This window comes from Trachinotus anak, unplaced genomic scaffold, assembly GCF_046630095.1.
Source record: "Trachinotus anak isolate AG129_WGS33_773 ecotype Australia unplaced genomic scaffold, CSIRO_AGI_Tana_v1 ptg000018l, whole genome shotgun sequence".
Classification (NCBI taxonomy): domain Eukaryota; kingdom Metazoa; phylum Chordata; class Actinopteri; order Carangiformes; family Carangidae; genus Trachinotus; species Trachinotus anak.
The window spans coordinates 7,126,073-7,141,852 of NW_027273869.1; the positions used below are offsets into that span (position 1 = coordinate 7,126,073).

General features: G+C 38.7%; 1 protein-coding gene across 1 annotated transcript; it reads right to left on the bottom strand.

Annotated features, from left to right (window-relative positions):
- Window positions 1-1,113: 1,113 nt before the first annotated feature.
- Window positions 1,114-15,383, bottom strand: LOC139635152 (solute carrier organic anion transporter family member 1C1-like). The gene is made up of 15 exons (XM_071502192.1): window positions 15,140-15,383; window positions 14,633-14,737; window positions 12,676-12,817; window positions 11,276-11,408; window positions 9,943-10,067; window positions 9,610-9,756; window positions 9,398-9,496; window positions 8,241-8,501; window positions 7,199-7,363; window positions 5,804-5,999; window positions 5,517-5,682; window positions 4,968-5,152; window positions 4,609-4,673; window positions 4,391-4,508; window positions 1,114-3,661 (listed from the first exon to the last, which is right to left on the bottom strand). The coding sequence occupies exons 2-15, from the start codon at window positions 14,681-14,683 to the stop codon at window positions 3,448-3,450; spliced, it is 2,067 nt and encodes a 688-aa protein (XP_071358293.1). The 5' UTR covers window positions 14,684-14,737; window positions 15,140-15,383; the 3' UTR covers window positions 1,114-3,447.
- Between the last annotated feature and the right edge of the window lie 397 nt (window positions 15,384-15,780).

Below are 15,780 nucleotides of genomic sequence, written 5' to 3' on the forward strand. Positions count from 1 at the left end.
ACAAACAAGGAAAATTGCTAGTTTTTAGAATCTTATCTAGGCTACACTGAAGCAAAGCTTAATCTGTGTCATAAAAGTATGAAAAGGGAATACCAATCATAAAATATCATAATTACTGGTCATAAAAGTTATAATACATTATATAATATGGTGGAACTAAAAGAACTGGTCACTTTTGGTCCAATAAAATAAAGAGAAAACCTATTTGGTGAAGCACAAAGTAAACACATGCAGAGGAGTCAAGGTTAGATCAGACCAGGTTATGTAATCATAAATAACCTTCAACTTTAAGCAGCAAGCTGTATACCCGCTCTGCACATTAGCACTGTCACTGCGAGGATGCTAACATGTCAACTTCAGCAATTAGCTCAAACCACCACTGTACCGACACGCAGACTTCCAGTGGTGCGAGCATGGTGGTAAACTCTTCTTACTAATTGTTTAGGTTAAAGCAGGTTGTTCTAACTCTAAATGGTTTTTACACCACTTGGCTGCAGCAGAAACAAGCAATGGAAAAAACATTCATTTCAAGTCATACAGTCCAATATTCCCACTTTAAAAAAAAAAACAACTTAGACTTTAATTCATGAGTGAAATATCTGGATCTTTAACTGTTTAATGCTACAGTATGGTCGCCTGTTAGCTAGTCAGTAAATTTACTGGACACTTAGTGTACAGTGGAGGCTTTTTTTGCTGACCTACCTTGGCCGAACATGATGATACGACAGTGAAGTTACAGGCCAGAAAACCAAAACAATAGCTGAAAGATGCTAAAAAAAAAAAAAAAAAAAAAAAAAAAACTCTGCTGGCTTTGGTAGAGTTCAGGGTAACTATAGAGGTGATATTTCTCTGACTCATCATTACATGAGACCCCTTTTAAATGGACATGCAATCTATCGTTACCATTGAAATACTGATTATAGCTGCTTCAAGAGGACAATAGCAGCTTTATAGTGGAACAAATGGAGCATAAGGAAAAGATAAAAAAAACAGTTATAAAGTTAAGCAGGAGAGACAACATGACCTAAGGCCTGCAGCCTTAGCCGAATATGTTAAATGTATGTTGTATGTTATGTTCAGAAAATTAATAAAAATTAATAAAAACAATAAATATATTGTGAAAATTTGTCTTTAATGCTTACAAGTATGCTTCAAGAACAATCAACAAAATTGTAAAAAAGGAAGAAATGTTGATAAAACAAAATATATGGACACAATACAAACATATATAACTCAATATTTAAACCTGTATTATTAACAATAATTATATATATTAATCAACAACTACAGTGTATAGCAGAGTAAAACATAGTACAGCCAAGTCTAAGTTATACTCCACTCACTCTTAGTCTACTAAACTAAAGTGAACTTTTCCAGACAAACACTGGTGGGTCAGAGGATTATGTGAATGTTCATGACCTTTAGGCTTTAAGTGAAATGGTATTATGTAACAAGAAGTGTGTTAAATGTCAGAGTGAGCTTTCCAGACATAAAATGTTGCTGCTGACAAGAACACAGTTACCAGCCTGACATAAAATAAAACCTTTTTATAGCATGAGAAAAAAAAACAACCTTACTCACTCTTCTCCTACTACACTTTCCCTGACTCCTGATAAATGTAGTATCTCAACAGCTCCAAGGACAGATGACAACACATGACATTCACATTTTTAAAAGACACTAAGATTCCTTTCACCGTGTTGATTTTAGAAGACAATAATGTCTGTGAGGCTGAGCCACAACTAAATACAATCAGATTTTGGTTATTACTTTGCCAGTGTAACATTTTGGTTTGAAACTGGTCAACAGCGTCTTACGGGAATAGCTCCACATTTTCAGAAACATGTAGGACGTATGATGAACAAGTATGATTGATACTACTCTCATGTCTACATACACACACAAATTTGAAGCTACTGTCAACAGCTAGTTAGCATAGCTTAGCACAAAGAGTGGAAACAGTGGGAAACCGCGCTCCAGATTCTGTCCAAAATCAGCCTACCAGCATGTCTGTCTCATTATTTAACGCATTTGTTGAATCTGTGATATTTGCCAGAACCTCACTGTAACAAGATTTATTTATTTTTTTTGCTTTCTTTGGCTAGCTGTTTCAAATCTCTGCGCAATGCTAAGCTACTGGTTGGCTGTAGTTTCATAGTCAACCCACTGATAAGAAATTGGTATCAGTCCTCTCGTGTAACTCCTGGTAGGAAAAAGAAATATGAATAAAAATACAGAATATTTTTTTAGGGTACTCTTGACAGGATTGTTTAGACTTGAAAAACTATGAAAAAAAAAAGAAAAAAAGATGAATAAAGAAGATGAAGCTAAAGACATTGTGTCATCTAGCTGCTTTGCATCTGCATGAACATACTGCTCATAGACACAGGCACACTGTCAGGTATTACTTGTCTGGCCAGTCTATTGTAATAAACTATCGCTCTGACTCTGAGAACGCTTGTGTTGCCTTCACTGACTGGATCAGCCTGCTGCAATCGCAGACTTCATTAACAGTGAATCTGTAAATCTGCAGCACAGACTCTGACTGGCAAAGCAACGCAAAGCAAAGCACTGCCCTTCTTCAGCTCTGCTGGCACAGGTACCATCTACAGTATCTCATATTTAAGTAAAGGGGTTGTTCTCGCAACAGTCACGTAAGTGTCTATATGTCACATATCATCTTTGTGCATCTAAGCTGGTTCATTTACTCATCTTGCGTAAGCTCAACTCTACTTTTTTTCTTTTTAACAAACTATTAGACACTCTAATCCTAGACCTTTACCACCCTCAGTGCCTTCATTATAATACACTTAATTGAGGGCAATGAGGATGGCTGTATTGTCTCACAAACTCTCACCCATATCTAAAAAACATGAAAGAAAACATTGTCAACAAGTGATAACAACACTTTAGCTGTTTTGTACTAGAATTTGAAGCTATATACTGTACATACTGTATATTGTATACATGTTTGCCAGACTGTCACTGCACCTTAATGACTTTGAATGTAAAGCTATAGGGTGAGACATTACTATCATTTCCTGACCTAATGCTATTCAAGTATAAATAGTGGACACGAGCCAGAAATATCCCCAAAAGTGCTCTGTCCACTTTGACACACACAGCACAGCAAATGTTCCCATGATGGTTTGGTGCACGATAAGTAGTTTCCGACTTGTCCCTATAAAAGCATTTTTGCTCAGATGTGAACTGAATATCATCTAATGACATCTGAATGCTGTTTGTATTAAAACTAAGCTCTACTCAGGATCTTTGACCTTTGAAGTGAACAAAAACGAACTGACAATTTCGGCTCAATATTTGTGTTAAATAAAGAGGTATGCTGCTTGAAGACCAAAGAGCGTTGACACTGTACCATTACCAAATTTGGTCCAGTACGGATGCAGCACAGTAGCCAGGCAATGAAAAATCATGTACGTGTTATGCTTAAATTGTGCTCTCCCTGTCCGTGTCCTCTGTGTTTTTGGCGATGCTGATGTTGGCATGTCCATTGACGGCTGCATTACCCTCCTGTCCATTTTCTTTGGCCTGATTCCTCAGCGCTAACTTCTTCTGTCTCTTGACAATTTTGAAGTAGAGGCCTCCCCACAGCATGTTGGCCAGGAAGTAGAATCCAGTAATCAGCCCCATGAATGTCATTCTGGAGGTGCAGTATATTGGAGAAGGTTAGGTGGAACATGTTCTCCGTAAAAACACATTGTGTAAAACTGCGTAGGAAGCAGGGCTGCGCAATATGCAAAAAAGATGGCAGATATTCCAATTGTGATAATCATTTTTCAATTCATTTTTACTGAAAAGAATCTAATGATGTGATGATCATATGATTTTTGTTGGGCCGTATACCAAACAAGCATTTTCTCCTACGTCTGGAAAATATGATTTGTAGGCCAGGGCATCTCTGTAGCACCACAACGCTTATGATGCTAACAATACTCAACAATACTGTGACACATTTTACCTTTACCCCAAAAAATTGCAGCTCCTGTGATTTGGATGTTGCACTTGGCCATATTGTGATTAATTGTGCAGCCCTAGTAGAAAATGTATTCAAATATAAGTGATGTTCATGTTTTTGTGTATTTAGTTTTGCTTTGAACTGCTGAACAACTTCAACATTATTGTCACTAGTGTGGTTGTTAATATTGTGCATAGTTTTAATATTTTTATCGTTACAATTTTAAAAAACAAAACAGACTGCAGTGAAATTGACTTTGTAAAATACTAAAAAAAAACATGGTACGCACTTCCAAAAGTTTTAGAGATGCTTTTTGAATCTTAATATCCTGCTTGAATGTTTAAATTAAACATGCTGTGGAATATTACAGGTGGAATAGTCTAGCAAGAAAATAAAACTCTTGTTTCTCTGTACCTGAAGGCATCAGCATCATAGAGTCTACAAGCTCCTCGACCTCCACACTGCTTGGTGCCCCACTTCAAACAGGTCCGGTCAATGAGGGCTCCGAAATAAATAGGAGGAGGTATCCCACCTGAAAACACACACAGTCACATGTGTTTACACCTGTGCACACAGGCTGGATATTGTCAGAGGTCTCATTAGAAGCCTGGTGAATGAAATCCAGTGCTCACCCAGAGTCCTTACTATCAGCGTCTGCATACCCAGAGCCAGTGACTTCAGGTCCTGCTGTATGGACCTGGAACATATATCAAAAGTAATTGTATTAGATGTTAATATGAGCATAAAATGCAAATTAACAATCGTGGTTCAGAGGCAGTTTGGTTGCTTCTCGAAATGCAGCAACGATAAAAACCAGAAATTAACTGTTTCCTTTTCAGCTTATGCATGTTAGTGTCTTGTCATTTTCATGTCATACCGTAGAATTACACCACATGCCATAAAATCAAAAGGAAACTGAAAGGGATCATTATGCCCAGCTGTAAAAGTTGGGAGCAGAGCCAGTAACTCCTTTAGCTTTAGTGATTCTGACCTGAGCAGCACAATGTATCCTGGCGTGCCTCCGCAGGCAGAAATGAAGGAGCCCACCACGGACAAAGCCATGTAGAATTTAAATGTGCGATCACAGTCACTCTTCCTGGGGCACTGGCCCAGAACTGCAGACATGTTCATGCCTGGAGACATCATCTGCCCAATGCAGGTGCAGTTATGAAACACCTGCAGAGCAAGAGAGTTTGTGATATTTAGTTTGTTTCATATGTTATTGTTTGAATCTGTTACTGTGGGCTGATGACCATATGCTTTACAGAAATATAAACAGACATCAAGTATAAACACGTCTGGTCTTTGAAACCACTGTCAATACAGAAATCAGTATCTGTGCTGTCCCTCTCTCTTTCCTCTGTGATCAGTGTTATTGAAAAGTGGCCAGAGTCTATGATTTCGTGAGACTTATCACAGAACCATAATGCTAATGTGCTAGTGTGACCTCTTGTCATCTACATTTTGATGTGTGCCTGGCCAACTCTGTTAATCTATCACTTTTATTATATCTGTGAAGGTTCACCAGTTGCGTCCTCACCGTTTCTCTGCCAGTACCGGTGGAGGTCTGGCAGCCAGCCAGGCAGGGCGAGGCGTACGTCATGCCGTTGTAGGCACACACCGGGTCCCAGTGCTTCATTGAGCAGGAGCAGCCCGTATTGCACTGCGACAGCAACGTCTGTTGGTTGTAGGACACCTGCGGAGCTCTGGTGCACAAATGAACAGATGTCAAATCAGATATAGTGATAGGGATCTTTACAATGCACCCACACCTCCACTGACCTTTATGCACAGCCTATGTAAAAGGTTGGTTTTCATGCCACTCACCCCTGATATGAGACGGTGAGACCAGCCACATCTGCATTTTCACAGTGGATGAAGAACTGAATGGCAAGCATACAAAAGGACCCGAGAGAGGCAGTAATCGACACCCTGGCTGCACCGACGATGCCCAGCTTGAAACGCTTCAACACAAAACCTCCGGTGATGATGCCCAGAGCTACTGCGGGCAGGTTCAGTATACCTGGAAAGATGGGTGGATCAGTACGCCGGAATTATTTCAGCATGAAAATGTTCTACTGGTCACACTTTTGGCCATATTGAAATAAAAACAATGTGTAATTTGAATTAAACACATAAGCACAGGAGCTGTTGGAGTGTAGGAATATTAAGGGAACTGGGGAATTGTGAGTCAGTATAATGAAGATGTGTTATTTTAGCCTAGGTCCCAACTCCTGTTAGTTGAACTCAAGTACCCCTACATTAACACTACGCCATATTCCAATTGTGATGTTATTTAACACTATTAATTATAAGGAAGTGGATATTGTTACAATTTCTTTTCCATATATAACTGTTTATTCATTACTTTTAACCAACTCTGTCTGTCATTTTTCCATTACTTTAACTATTTTAACCATTGATCCAAGACTTATCTGTCTATTTAAAAAAAATCCCATTACTTTTATCCATTAGTTTTATTAGTAGATAAAAAAAACTTGAATTACTCTTATCTAACTATTTAACCATTTATCCAATACTTTTCACTATTTTAACAATTTTTTAAATTACTTTTAGGTCACTATTTGAATTGTTAATTTATTATTTTTCAGGTAACTGTTTGTTTGTTTCATTTTTGGTTGTTCATTAATTTGTTTGTTTTTCCAGTCTCCCTTGGTACCCCCGCTCCCTTGTAACTGCAGAAGTACTCCATTGGGGAACATAATCCTGGCTGGGAATCACTAGTTTAGGTAAACTGTTGTTTGTAGGCTCATTTGCAATGTCTATCAGCACCTCATGGTTCATTCACACGCTGGTCAGAGGCTCTGTGTCTGAGATATCTGACATATAGCACTGCACACGAGAGCTATGTTGTCATTGACACACAGGAGGTTTTTGAATTAAAAATGGTTCAGCAGTCAGTTGTTGTTACTTTCCATATTAATAGGTAACTGTAGAACAATGAACGTTCCAACAATAACTCTGTTAGATACCCACGCAGGTAAACAGTCATAAAAAGTTAATCATAGCTCAATGCGCTACGTTACAGACACACACAAACACCCCCGCACACAAAAGGAGAGCCCACAGTGGGCTACTTACTGCTCACATTCCAAGACAGCTTTATCTCTCACAATCACACTTCCCTTCAACAACATCATTGTTTGAGTTGCTTTTGGCAACAAAGTGCAGAGCAGAGGCAGAGTCACTGGGGTTCAGTACCTATGAGGAAAATGGCCTTGGAGGCTGACTGGCCATAAATCTGCTCCAGGAACTTTGGTTTGAAGGTGATCATCCCAATGAAGCCGTTGACAGCCACCAGGTAGGTGAGGATCATCAGGGAGAAGATGCTGTTGCTGAAGAGTCGCTTCAGAGACGGGATGAAATCTGGTGAAGAGCAGAAGCACAAAAACAGATTATGGCAAAATAGTTTTAGTGATATACACAATGATTTCCTTATTATGAGAGTCACTTAGTATCTTTAAGTCTTTGCCTACATAAGAGCAGCAGTATCAAAAATAACATTTCTGTATATTAGATGGTAATATTAAAAAAACAACAACAACTTTATACTTCATATTACTTAGACATGTTTATGCACATTTACAATGTGTGTACAAATGTTTATACACATATTTGGTCAGACATGATCATATCTATTTATATTTACTTATAGTACCTGAAGTAACATTTAGTTTCTATGGAAGCCCTAATGCATACACTTGAGAAAAAAAGATCTGCTCTGTTTTAACGAGATAAGCTCCTAAGCTCAAGAGATACATTGAACAGCATTATTATGTCACCTCTATATTGTTCATGTTTTTTCTGTTTTGCTGGAAATAAACTTTCTTTAAATATCGATTTACTGACTGAACTTTTTGGAGACACTGTCATTATGTAATGTTGTGCAATGTACAAAGACATGAGTGGGCCTTAAGTAACTGTTCCCACGTGTTTTTCTTTCCTGCTGTGTCATTCAACTCTTAGCCGCTGTAAGTCCAGGAATCAGGGTCACTGGTCTAGGCTTTAGATTTTCTGGGCTACACCTGGTTAATGATTAAATGCAATAACTCTAAAACCTGTCTGACACATTTCTTGGAGTTTAAAGTCTCAGAGTAGGTGAAGCCTTTTGGGAGTATTTTTAAAAAAAAAAATAGTTTTGGCATCTTGAGATGGGAGCATTGATCTTTATGTTAGGTTTGATGTTAAATTGTTCTAAGTAACTGTGGTGCATGAAATAATGATGCAAACAGCTGCATGGTACCTTTAGCCAGTTCCTGGAATGTGACTGGCTTCTCTTTCTCCTCATGGTCCTGGTTTTCCTCTGGGAGGAAGTTCTCCTGCTCCTGCACAATGGCCAGTTCTGTGCTTTTAGCCTGACTCTGCTCTTGGCCCTGCTTGGGTAGAGACTTGGGCAGGAACCAGAATGGGATACTGGACAGCAGGATGACAGTCCCAGTCACTATGAAGCCCAACCACCAGGCCCCCACCCAGCGGGAGTCCTTATGGTTAATGGTGATACTGTCTGTGAGAAGGAGAAGGGTGAAGACAGCAGGTTTTTAGAGGAGGATGGGATCATTCAGTCCACTTGTTCAGGGCCTATCAACAGCTCTAATCCATGCAGTAAATACTGAACTACTCCAACTATGTCAACAAGCTGAGACGCTGGGAAATCCAACGTGGTTTGCTCTTTAACTACAACCTTGCTCTGTAGATTCAAAGGGAGGAAGGGTTAACTGTTCTGCTTGGGGGGCACTTTGATGGCAGATTTTGACAGACTGTGTTGCTTATGTCAACCAGGTGTTCCCTCTGTTAAAAATAGATCTGCACACTGCCAGTCAGTATAATTCTTATCAATCAAGGGGAACACTTGTATGAAATAAACACGTCAGGTGAGAGTTTTACTCAAAGTTAATCTCTGTTTAATCTGTGTGTTGTGCAGTGTTGCAATGACACATTAAAGGAGCTATTTGTAAGCTTTGCTGACACTACATAGCCAGCGTTAACATTAACAGCTGTTTACTTACCAGTCGAGAACAAACATTGTAAGTTCAGCATCAAACTTCATCTCTTTACTTGCCAACAGCTGTCTACAGTGTTGGAAAGCAACGCCAATGTTAACTCTTGTTTTTCTTCTATTTCTATCACTTCTTTCCTCTTCTGAAGTTATCATGCTAACCAGCTAGCTCTGGCCTGGTCAGACTGTCTTGTCACTTTCCGATACTGAGTCACTGTTGCATCCAATCTGCCCTGAAGACGTAGCGCTGCTCAGAGGGTGCATTACGACCTTTTGTCTTGCAAAATTGGGTGATAAAACAGCTGTTAATGCTAATGTTGGCCAAGCAGCAATAGCAAAACTTACAAATAGCTCCTTTAAGACATTTTGTACCTTTTTTCCCCTAATATTGAGAAGTCCCATACCTAAATCCACAAAACCAATGTCCACATAGATCTTGGCAAGGAAGGACCCAAGCATGAACCCAAACATAGGTCCTAAGATGCCCACTGTATGGATACAGGCTGGCAAATGGAAAACAGAAAGAACGGTTACGTATTCTGGTACTGTGACATTAATCAAGCAGCACAAGATAGTGAGAATAAAAGATCAGGCAGGCTGTAAAAAAGTAACTCACCCAAATAGAAAGGGGTGTTCTCCTCTCTGGAGAAATCATCCAGGTAGGACACACCCAGAGGCATGATGGGAGTCTCTCCAATCCCACGCAGCATGTTTCCCAGGAATACATAGATCCACATGGACGAGCCAGCTGCCTTTTCACAAGCTTAAGTGGAAAACAAATGTGAACTGAAATGCATGAAATATCAAAAATATTTCCTCTTTCTAAAGCTTCTGTTCCTGTAACTGTATTGGTCTGGTATTATATCTGATATGGACAACAGACAACCGTGGTGACAGAAGTGGTTTTCAAAGCTGAGGGATCTTAGGTTTGAATGTATTTGCTGTTTACCTGATTTAGCCTTTAAATCCGGTGTCCCATCTGCATCAGTCATGGTGTGGTTGGACAGACAGGGGAGGATGGTCTCAGTGCTGTTGACGTCTTTGCTGTGAGACAGACTGGTCTCATATATATACCTGGAAAACATCAAGAATTATTACTCAACTGTCTGTTTCGAATGACACAATTGTGTCTTTTCTGAAAATAACCAATTATATTCCACTAAATAGTCAAAAAAGCTGAATTGAAAGCATTATCATTACTGTATGTAACATGCGGTGCACATAGTGTACACAACTAACTCATGTTACACATGCCCATTGTTTTAAACTAAAGGCAGAAATAATGTAAATGCAGTATTAAATATCATTCTCAGGTTTTAGAAGATGTTTCAAAAGTCCAGTGTTGGGTTTAAGATCCTCCAGCACTTAAGTGAGGCCAGGCAATTCAAATGTGGACAACAGGGTAGAGACTAGCTGGAGCTTAGCTAGGGTAAGTAAGTGAATCCAGACAAATATGCTACAAATGTAATGTATTGTCTTTAAGTCTTAATATCTTCTTAACAACAATTTTTAAAATGACCAACAAATAGGAAAAGCAGATGCCCAGATTTACTGTGTGTCAGTTGTTTTTTGGGAATTCAATTAAGTTTGTTCAGTAATTTATTCCACGAAAGCACAATAACAACTAAAGTGGGTCCTGCATTACATCTGGCCCTCTCTTCTAGAGGGGCTCTGTGTCAAAATGTAGTTTTATTTTCATTTACATTGCCTTCATATGGGATATATTCCCAAATTAATTCCTGTTAAATCAAATTAACACTGTCAAACTGAAACCTAGAGGCTTTGTGTTATTATCCCAGCCTATAGTAGTGATTATAATTTGGATTGGTGGTCATATAAACTGAAGCTTTCATGTACAGTCTGCTGTACGTACACCGCTCAATTTGGAGGACACAGGGTACATATACAAGCTGAGTAGAGGCCCCACAGCTAATTTTTACCCCAGGGCCCCAAACGGATTAATCCTGCAGTGTACACATTAGAACAAGTGAACAGTCTCATGATATTATATACCTCATCCTTTACATCCTTTATTTTGTGAGGCGGAGCTTCATATAATGCACTTAGAATAAATTATGATTTAATTCAGGCCATTGAGTTCAGTTCAATCTTATAATCTGATTATTACTGCATCCACAGCAGCTCTGCCTCCAAGAGCCCTTTGTATAAATACTGTTTCACTGAAATAAATGATGTATGTATAATTACTGCAGGATAAAAGACCACATTGTTAAATACGCAAAAGTTGAATATAGAGAATATAAAGGAGGATGTGTACTAACGGTCCCTGGAAGAAGTGAGGCAGGGCTATGAGGAAAGATCCAAAAGACATGATCAAGCAGCCAATACCAATCAGCCTGGGACGATGGAGCTTTGCACCAAAGTAGCTCACAAAGGCTATTACCAACAGGTTGCCTGGGAAGGAGAAGTGTGAAAAATAATGAATGAATGAATTATCGGGTTAACATTTTGACATTTTGCTTTATCACCTTCTTGCAGAGATTTAAATGATTGGTTCGATAACACTGTCTGTAGGTTAGAACTGAAGCTACTGCCAGTGGCCAGTTAGCCTAGCTTAGCATAAAGACTGCAAACAGAGGAAAAAAAATTGAAACAGGGTAAACAGGGAAAAATTATGTCTTATTTGTTTAATCCTTACTAAACCAGACAGGAAGACGATATGCTGTTGTTTTACAGAGGTTTCATGGCAGAATATTTCTCTAACACTTCAACAAACACTATATAACACGGTAATTAATGTCCACAGTGGCAATAGACAACTAAAACATGTCATAATTAAATAGTTCACAAACAATATTTTACAAACAGCAGTTCATGCCGATCGTAATTAAGATAAATATCTAATTTTAAAAATGTAAATTACACAGTTATATAGCAGAAAGAGCATGTGTGAGTCTGTTGAGAGCTACATTTTCCACCATTTTTCTCTAAAAGTGCACTGGAAAATCTTCTTTACAATTAATTCTTGCTTGAGTCAATCAGGTCATTAAATGCATACATATTTTTGAACATGTGATCAGAGGAACCTGTGTTTCCACTAGGGTTTTTGTGAAAAATGATAAAATGAGTAACCCCTCCTGACTAACAACTACATATGGCATAATACAGACATGGCTGTATCTAAAAAATTACAAGGAGCACAACTTCCGCCTCAGTAATATGTGCTTTGATCTACTGTTGTTAGTATGTCAAATGAATGTTTAACTTATTTTTAAAAGAAAATAATCTTTGTCTACCAATTAAGGCAAGATAAACACATACATCAAATAAACATATTAATGGTGTCATGTGTTGCCACGTGTCTTGACAGTTTACGCAGCAAATTTAGTTTCAACCTCTAACTGAAAAAAAATCTGTTGGGCTTTTTGTTAATATACCAAATATAGTTGTAGTCACTGTGAGCTTTGGAGGTCCTGGTAGGCAGATTTTGTTACCTCCAGAGAACTTCAGCTCGTTGTTTCCCCCTGCTTCAAGGCTTTATGCTAAGCTAAGCTACCCATCTTAGAGTAGTTAATATTTAGCTACCACACAGACATAAGAGGTCTATCCCATGGCAAGGTGGCAAATAAGTCCTCAAATGTCAAACATTTTTATTTTTTAAAATACATTGTTGCACCTAAAGAACCTGACTTCACCATCTGATATCCAAAACTGCACATACCCATTTCAAAGCTGCCATCTATGACCCCAATGAGGGAGCTGGGGATGTCAAAGCGCCTCTCAATCTGGGTGATGGAGCTCTTCATGTAGGCTCCACCAAAGGCTTTGGCAAAATATACAAATGCCAGAGAGGCCAGGAAGAGCTGGAAAACACACAAACACACACAACAAGTTGTTGGATGAAGCTATTCTCCAGTGAAACCGCTTCAGTTCGGGGATGTTGATTTGATTAGGCTTGATGAACAGAGCTTCCTGCTCAGACTGATTCTCAGAATAGTTCTGAATGCTGAAGTCTTGTTGCCTGTTGTAAAATGAATACCTATAATCTCTCCTCAAAGGTTTTTGAGTGAGAGGATTAAGTTACTTCCAGTAATGCAGTTAAAGGTTTTTTTTCTAAACAAAAGGATGTAATTGCACCTTCCACAGGGAAAGTGTGAATGACCATATTATCACGTAGGCGCCTCCCATGATAGACTAGGCTCACACACACACATAACACTAAACACACATTTAAAGACCTTCCGTACTTCACACTTGCCTTCAACGTTGATTGCATTAAATTCATTTAGATTAGATTAGAGCCTTTCGAAAGAATGGCAAAGATTTAAATAAGACCAGTATAATTACTCATTTGCTAAACCCCTCCCTTAAACAGCAAACTGTTTGTGGTGGACAAAGAAAGACGACTGGATGCAACAGTGTACATCTTGTACATCTCCTTGTCCCAAAGACAGTTAAAGATTAAAGGAAGATTCACACTGGGCTGAATATCACAGATGAATCTGTGAGTACTTTTAGATAACAACAATGACTTGTCTAACAGGTAAAAATTTAGGTTTAACATATTTCTACTTTTCAACAAGAAGAGAAATTTCATACTTTCCTCAGGGGGTCTGGTAACACTTTTCAAGAAATGAAAATCAGCAAACCAACATTATTTGCTACTTAGAGCTGAAAATGTGCCAATCTTTTACATAGTTAGTCTGTTATCAGTTCACGTGTCACCTATACTGACAAAGTGAGGCAATTAAAACAGCTCTGACATGGTATGAACACAGGTCACTGCAACCATACAACTGTTTTTCTTCTTAAAAAACTCTTTACTAACTATCAGCCTTATCTCTGTTCACTTCTCTGAGATTACCATGCATTTGAACTCTCCTTTAGACTATAGTCCATAAACAGCTCTGCTGGCATTGCACAAGGAAGGAACACTTTTCATAGACTGAATGTCTCATTTGGTGTCAAAGCTTCCAAGTTTTATCTGGTCAATAGAGCCATTTGTTAAAGTAATAGTTAATAATAGTTAAAATATAACCTGGGCTTTATTCTCCCATGTTTTTGAGTGTTAATGATTGACGTATTGAGCAAGAACGATATAGTTAATTATAATTATATATAGTTAGTTTGTGTTACTGTGTGAAATTTTCAGATCCTTTATGTTAGTGAAAGTATCAAACAATCACACATACAAACGACTGATCAAGGCAGTGGTATTCCAGCAACTCCTGTGTTCTGTGAGGTAAAATTCATGTTTTTGTCAATGGAGTCTGGAAGGGATGTCATGGCTGTCTGTGATTAAACAAAAGGGTTCTTTCACTTTAACAACAAAAAAAAAACAATCTGTCTATGAATTGTATCAGACACTTAGAATAATATTATGAGCCTATCAATCATTTACACCCAAATAAGGTCAAGGGAGTCCCAGGTTCAAAAGTCATGAAGTTATCCTTTAATGCTTTACCTTTTTACAGCCCAATTTGGGTCGGCATTTGTGCCATACCAAGACAAACTCATGGAGGTAACATGACAGAAAAACATTTGGCTTGGCTTTTGGATGTTTGACAAAGATTAAGTCATTCCACTGTCACATCACATAGACTATGGGGACTATAAATGAAGCAATGAGTGATATTCCCAAACATTTTAATACTGGGAAAGGGAAACGTTTCACCAACCTTGAGCTTGGAGCAGCAAGCTTCACGTGTTTTTTTGGACTCTACACTCATGATGCTGCTGTGCGCTCAAGATGCAAGGAAGTGGAAAACACAACACCAAAGGACCTGTAGAGAGACACCAAGGTTATGAGCACATCAGAGTTTGGGGGAAATTATGTTCAACTCAACTTTCAACTTTTCATCAAATAGATTTTCTTTAATATATGTAAAACTCAAAGAACAGACTAACTTATTCCCAGTCTTCTAGATTTTGTGTTAAACGTGGTAACCGGATACACATTAAGAATCAGATCTCAGTGTAGCAGTGTAAATGAACAGAAATAACATAAAGAAAAATGTAGTCCCCAACTTGATTTTAAGATCTGTTACCAACTTAATTTTCTTTTCTGATCACGATACAGACAATACACCAGTAATTTACACTTAAACACCAGTAAATACTAAAATGTTCAATCTTAAAGAAGAACTTTGCACAGAATTAAAAGACAAACCAGTAAAAGTATTTACCTGAGAGGCAGCAGTGGTCCTATGAGGGATGGGAGGGATGTGGTGAAGGAGCTGAAGGCTTGTTGTACCTGACAGGACTTTGTGCTTAAAGCAGGAGTCTTATCACAAACAAACTACAACATCACCTGTAATCAGTAACCCAGCTACTCATGTGCACTTGTTGATCATGTCAATAAAAAGCCCTCAAAACCCTCCAGTCCTGACACACACGGACACGCTCACACACACAAACCCAAACGTGACTTCGTTGGTTGGGTAAGGTCCAGTCGGATGCATGTCTGACCAGCACCGGAAGGTTCAGAGGTTCACTGAATGCAAACGCACACAGACATTCACAGTTTGCGCGCACTCGCACATCCTCCTCTGTGAACATCATAAGCCTCCTAAGTATCCATGCTTTTGATTGCACAACAAACAGCAGCAGCGTGAAGCTGGCCAAAGCTTATTTTACAAGCCTGCTGTTTCTGTTAGTTTGCTGTTTTCAAAGAGTGAAATGCTTTCCTCTTCTGGAGAAATTCAGCTTTTGTAAGACTGGGTGTTTCCTAGGCCTGATCAAAGTCTTCCTGTCCTATTGATTGAACCTAACAATGGCTTTCTCTCTCTGCGTCCTAATGCCCGAGAAACACACATCAAATCACCTG

Bases quoted from the DNA above. Each gene is read 5' to 3' on its own strand.
- LOC139635152 (XM_071502192.1), bottom strand. From the start codon at position 14,683: ATGAGTGTAGAGTCCAAAAAAACACGTGAAGCTTGCTGCTCCAAGCTC. The intron at 8,502-9,397 runs GTATGGGACTTC...TCCTTCTCACAG, and splicing joins CATTGGTTTTGTGGATTTAG to ACAGTATCACCATTAACCAT. The intron at 3,662-4,390 runs GTACAGAGAAAC...CTGCACCTCCAG, and splicing joins TATGATGCTGATGCCTTCAG to AATGACATTCATGGGGCTGA.